Below are 6,000 nucleotides of genomic sequence, written 5' to 3'. Positions count from 1 at the left end.
AAGCAACAATTGTTTTGTTCTGGCTTTGAGTGTAGATGAGATCACATCATGTAGTTGTCTTCATAGAAATGGTATTCCTTTACTTCTACAGATATATCATTGACATTAGGGCATTCTCACATATGAAATTCRGTACCCTGGTGCAGTTTTCTGGAGCGTTTGTGAGAATTCCACAGAATACGTTTTGATTTCACAAGACCTGAAAATAACAGTTTCAGGGTGCAATTAGCAAGACGCACATTCTACATCATTGTTATCCAACCCTGGTCCTCCACATTTTTATTGTAACCCTGGACAAGCACACCTGATTTAACTTGTTAACTAATCATCAAGCCCTCAATGAGTTGAATGAGGTGTGTTTGTCCAGGTCTACAATGAAACTGTGTAATTTTGGGGGTACTGGAGGACCAGGGTTGGGAAACACTGGTGTACATGATGTTAGCAAGCTAGCTTGTCCACATAGGCAAAAAAGTTCCACACGTCTCGCACTGCCACGTCAATACTTGGTACTCTAGTCCTAGATCTTGAACCCGCTACTCACGCAGGACCAGGATTTGTTTCAGCTAGGGTTCGTTTATGTTTTAAACATGCTTTTGTCACACCCTGATCTGTTTCACCTGTCCTCGTTATTGTCTCCACCCCCCCAGGTGTCGCTTGTTTTCCCCAGTGTATTTATCCCTGTGTTTCCTGTCTCTCTGGGCCAGTTCGTCTTGTATGTCTTTCAGGTCAACCAGCGTGGTTTCCTGTACTCCTGCTTCGATTCTCTTTCTGCGAATCCTCCTGGTTTTGACCATTGCCTGTTTTTTGACTCCGTACCCACCTGCCTGACGATTCTGCCTGCCCTGACCTCGAGCCTGCCTGCCACTCTGTACCTCCTGGACTCTGAACTGGTTTTGACCTTTTGCCTGTCCATGACCATTCTCTTGCCTACCCCTTTTAGATTGATTAATAAATATCAAAGACTCAAACCGTCAGCATCTGGGTCTCGCCTTGTGCCATTATAGCTCAGATCAGTGTACCAAATGGTCCAGGGTTCAGATCATAAGGGGATATGTGAAAGTGCCCTTAGTGACATTCCATGTGGAAGTATTGCATAAAGCACCTTTCAAATGTACTTGAGAAAGACAGACTAGTGCCAGTGAAGGAACAAAAGTTGGAACTACTTTCCCTCAACCCATTGCCACTGTATTCAGGGAGGTATAGTGGAGTTGTGGTGCCACCTACAGTCAGTAATGAATCCACCCACCTGATTACTCTAACCAACTCTACAGTCAGTAATGAATCCACCCACCTGATTACTCGTGTAAACCAATCTCTTACAAGTCAGTAATGAATCCACCCACCTGATTACTCTAACCACAACTCTACAGTCAGTAATGAATCCACCCACCTGATTACTCTTAAAACTCTTACAGTCAGTAATGAAATCCACCCACCTGATCTAACTCTAAATCTAAAATCCTCTGAGCAGTTCATAATGAATTCCACCCAACTCTGATTAAACTCTACAGTCAGTAATGAATCCACCCACCTGATTACTCTAACCAACTCTACAGTCAGTAATGAATCCACCCACCTGATTACTCTAACCAGCTCGTGGAAAGCCTGGTCTACATTCATACGGATTTTGGCTGAGGCCTCCATATACGTCACCTTGAGCTGTCTGGCCAGCTGCTGGCCCTCCTCCTGGGTCACCTGAAGGGACGAAACAGGTACAGGGATAAATCGTAGATAAATAGCATGTACTCCTTGGCATCACCCTGTGCCCCAGCTGGGTGAAGACTTCACTTTAGGACCAATAGAACGGTTTCAAATGATCAAACAAGAATCAGGAAACTAGGGACATCTGCTGGTGAGGTTGAGAAACACACGGGTCAGAGGGTTCACATCCAAGAGTGGGTCACTAAGAAACATGTAAACAATACAGCAAATGTATCACATTACATTTTACATTAAAATAGCACCTGATTTCTATGTGCTTAGCTAGAATATTGTTGCTTCTGGTCCGTCCTAAACTATTACGACAAGATTAGAGACCAGGGCCCGTATCCACAAAGCGTCTCTGTGTAGGAGTGCTGATCTAGGATCAGTTTAGCATTTTAGTTCATAATAAATAAGATTGTATGGACAGATCCTAGATTAGCACTCCTACTCTGAGACACGTTGTGGATACGGGCCCAGACCTCATTGCAAAATCATTTATTCTACTGTCCTAAAACAGCTGAACCCATTGAGTTGCCAGTAATGGGTAGAATTGAATCATACTCCTTAACCAATATGTTAAAGACCACATTTAGACTAATTAATTTGGATGAATCATATTGAGTTATCAATTCTAACAGAGGCCCCACATTATATTCAGTCAATAAAAATAATTACGACAGTAATTGATGTGATCAATGCATTTACATTTGATCAGATGAGAGAATGTGTTTTATTCCAGCAGATGACAGTGTGGAGTCATGTGGGAAAGTGAACTGTAGCTGAAAGCCAATAAAGGCCACGGAATGAGCCCTCTCCTTTTCATACCCTCCCTCTCTCCTCTTTTCCTCTGTCCCACAATGTTTTTGTTGGTCACCTTCTCTTTCTCTCTTTTTCACACTCCCTCTTTGTCTACCCAAATAGCTCCAGCCACCACCACCACCACTATCCATTTTCACATTTCAAAATGTAAATTAGAAATTGCACATTTTTAAAGCTTGTTGCTTTATATTTACTTTCCTCACATCACCCTAACATGTACTGTATGTGTATTTGCGCTGTAGCTGGGCTGTTAGGAGGACTGCTACTCACCTGTCTCTGGAGCTCCAGATCTGCTTTATTGCCTACAAGGATCATGGGAAATTCATCACGGTCTTTGACTCTGAGGATCTGTCTTTGGAATTTGTAGATTTCTTCAAAGCTGTGAAACATAAAGCACGCAGCATCACTCGATGCCCCCAGTAAACTCTACACATTACCCAGCCAGAAGGGAGCTTGGTTACAACACCAAACTGTGACATAGAGCTCAGATATAAAGATAAAGCTGAGATAAAGCTGGTGCCTCTGTGGACCTCCCAGGAATGTTGTCTCACAGCCACAAAAATGACCCCCCCTGCCCTCCCCTCCCCCACTGCACCCAGGCAGACGGGATTGACGTCTCTGTGAATCAGACAGGGTGGGTGAAGGGTGAACGGGGGTACTCCAGAGCACAGACAGAGAAGTCAACGAACTCCTGTTGTACTGCATGCCTCAATGTTCCAGAAATGTTTGCATGGGCATTGCAGTAACACCTTGGTGAACTTGTGAGCAGCCTCAGTACAGGCTTACCTGCCTTCCATTGACCAGGGAGGGGTAGCCCTAAGCAGGTCTGTCCCTTTAACCAGAGCTTTGCTCCCCGTTGACTTGAAAGGCTTTTAGTGTAATACAAATATCATGCTAACTGTTTGAACCAAATGGCATACATAGAAATATCCCCCAGAGAGAAAGGGAAACAGAATGTAACCACAAACCCAGGAGTGCATTCTAGTGAATGGCCGCCGGCGGGCAGCTTAGCGAGCACATAGTAAATCTGGAGAGCCTTGACTAACGTAAATGGAGGAAGGAAAGACTGTTTACAGCATACACACAGGGAGAGAGGGGACTCTGAGGGGTGGGTTGAGACACACCACCATCACATTGCTGTACAGGGACCAGGGGGGTGAGAAGGGCCCAAGACTGCCCACCACAGTACAGGACAGCACATATAGAGGGGATGCATTCATTCTCATGCAGGTGATTTAATGCAGGGTTTTTACACAGAAAACCAAAGCCTGTAAAGAGGTGGATGTTGAAAGAGAGGTATATGAGCAGAGAACAAAAGAGAATGACTACACAGGTTGGCGAGAACGGAAGTGTGGGAGAACAAGAGAGAGTGAGTGAGAGAGATGTATGTGTTTAGCATGAGAGGGAGAGCGAGAGAGGTCAGGCAGACAGAGGGAGAAAGACAGAGATAGAGAGAGAAGCGTAGACCAAGATAGGCGCAGATAGAGAGACGCGCAGACAGAAAGAGAGAGCGAGAGTGAGAGAGAAAAGCGCAATCAGAGATAGGTGCAGACAGAGAGAGGCACAGACAGATAGAGAGGCAGCATGGGGGTGACACGTGACTGGGTTGTCACTCACCTTCCTCTGTCAGTGACTGAGAAGACAAGCAGGAAGCCCTCCCCTGTCCTCATGTATTGTTCTCTCATGGCTCCAAACTCTTCCTGTCCGGCCGTGTCCAGGACTAACAAACACAGGGACAGACACGTTAGACACACACACACAGTAGCACTTCTCCTGAAAAAGGTGCTGTACAAAACTAAACCCTCCAAGATAAGAACAGTAATCTCCTGTGAAGGCTGGWATTTCTCAATGAACATTAGTGTTGTGGTCAGATTCTCCTGTTTGTTTACAGGCTGAGGGTCTATACTTACTGTCAAGCCGGGCCGCCCTCTCGTCAATGACACACTGCTTCGTATACGAGTCTTCAATTGTGGGATCATAGTCAGTGACAAAGTAGGACTTGAGAGAGAAAGAGGGAGAGAGAAAGGGGGAGAGTGAACATGGTGTACAGCAAGGACTGAGGAGACATACAGCAGAGAAGGCAGTGAGATAAACAACTGGCTTTGGCTCGGTCTTCTAGAGAGTAAACACTCCATCCACTTGTGTTGTTGAGTAACTCGTTGACCTCTACACTACTATGCAGCATGCAGGAGGTAAACACATAATCCTGACCCGTGTGTTGTGAAAGCCAGGGTAAATACGGACTCACATAACATAACCACTCCACTGTTTCTGAAGGCCACAGGAAAACAAGGTCATCTGGAGTGTTCATGACCAAAACACTGATAATGTCACTGGCACTTCTGTCGCCACTATTCCAACAATGACACTACTTAGCCATCTTCCAGAGGCTGGTAATGAAGCAGTGACTGGGACTGCCTGTCCGTCTCCATTGTGAGCAGGATGCTCGGAGTAGGTAGAGACGGGGCTTGAAGCTGTGCATTTTATTACATTTTCTCTGCATGTTTTGTAGGCCTCTCCTGTGGGACTAGTTAAGTGACAGCTGAGAACGACATACAAAGCATGTCCTATATCAGAGTGGAACACAGTGCACTGGCTACATGTGGACAGGAGGGGTGGACTCACTGCTGAGCATAACATTATGTCACTACAGGTAAAAATACATTTACATTTGAATCATTTAGCAGACGCTCTAATCTAGAGAAATGTACAGGAGCAATTAGGGTTAAGTGCCTTGCTCAAGGGCACATTGACAGATTTTTCACCTAGTAGGCTCAGGGATTCGAACCACCGACCTTTCGCTTACTGGCCTAACACTCTTAAACGCTAGGCTACCATGAATAAAACAGTCTAAATTTGTTCAAATGCATGAATCATCTTTCCATTTTCCTTTTAAACAAACTATTGTGACAGGAGTGTATCTAATCTGGTAGTGGATTAAATCAGTGTATGTGTATTGATTCATGGCACATGGCCACCTGTTTGACTGTTAAAATATGCATAGTCTTTTTCAGTTAATCCACCGACGCAGATGGATATATACTGCCTTCTCTCCCTGCCTCTTTCTCTCCCTCAATAAACCCCTCTTTCTTACTACCTACTCCACACACTCTCCAACTCTCTCACACGCATTATTTCATACAAATTCCCTTTTCTCTCCATATTTCTCTGTTGCACACATAAACTCGCCCCTTCCCATACTATCTGTCTCTCCCTCACCCGAGCTCATTCCTTCTCTCTCCCCATTCCTCTCCCTCTCCCGACATGTTTTATAATTGGCTCATTCATCCCCCTCCTCTCCCCTGTAACTATTCCCCAGGTCGTTGCTGCAAATGAGAACGTGTTCTCAGTCAACTTACCTGGTAAAATAACGGTAAAATAAAAAATAAAATAAATAAAAATGCCTCTCCCTCTCTCGCCATGCCCCTCCCTCTTTCCCCATGCCTCTCCCTCTCTCCCCATGCCTCTCCCTCTCTC

At 45.1% G+C, this 6,000-nt stretch overlaps 1 protein-coding gene across 4 annotated transcripts in view; it reads right to left on the bottom strand.

Annotated features, from left to right (window-relative positions):
- Window positions 1–19: 19 nt before the first annotated feature.
- rras2 (RAS related 2) overlaps window positions 20–6,000 on the bottom strand; it is a 36,690-nt gene continuing 30,709 nt past the window's right edge. Inside the window, exons 2-6 of one of the 4 annotated variants that reach the window (XM_070445460.1) lie at window positions 4,434–4,521; window positions 4,141–4,243; window positions 2,794–2,902; window positions 1,494–1,695; window positions 20–1,298 (exon numbers count right to left, since the gene is read on the bottom strand). In XM_070445460.1, the coding sequence (XP_070301561.1) occupies window positions 1,066–1,298; window positions 1,494–1,695; window positions 2,794–2,902; window positions 4,141–4,243; window positions 4,434–4,521 (735 nt within the window). In that variant the 3' untranslated portion in view covers window positions 20–1,065. Of the gene's footprint in view, window positions 1,299–1,328; window positions 1,409–1,493; window positions 1,696–2,793; window positions 2,903–4,140; window positions 4,244–4,433; window positions 4,522–6,000 lie in introns of those variants that run through there. The other 3 variants (XM_023995672.3, XM_070445462.1, XM_070445461.1) reach the window with 3 other exon arrangements.

This window comes from Salvelinus sp. IW2-2015, linkage group LG10 (assembly GCF_002910315.2).
Source record: "Salvelinus sp. IW2-2015 linkage group LG10, ASM291031v2, whole genome shotgun sequence".
NCBI lineage: Eukaryota > Metazoa > Chordata > Actinopteri > Salmoniformes > Salmonidae > Salvelinus > Salvelinus sp. IW2-2015.
This window is presented reverse-complemented; position numbering and strand designations above follow the sequence as displayed.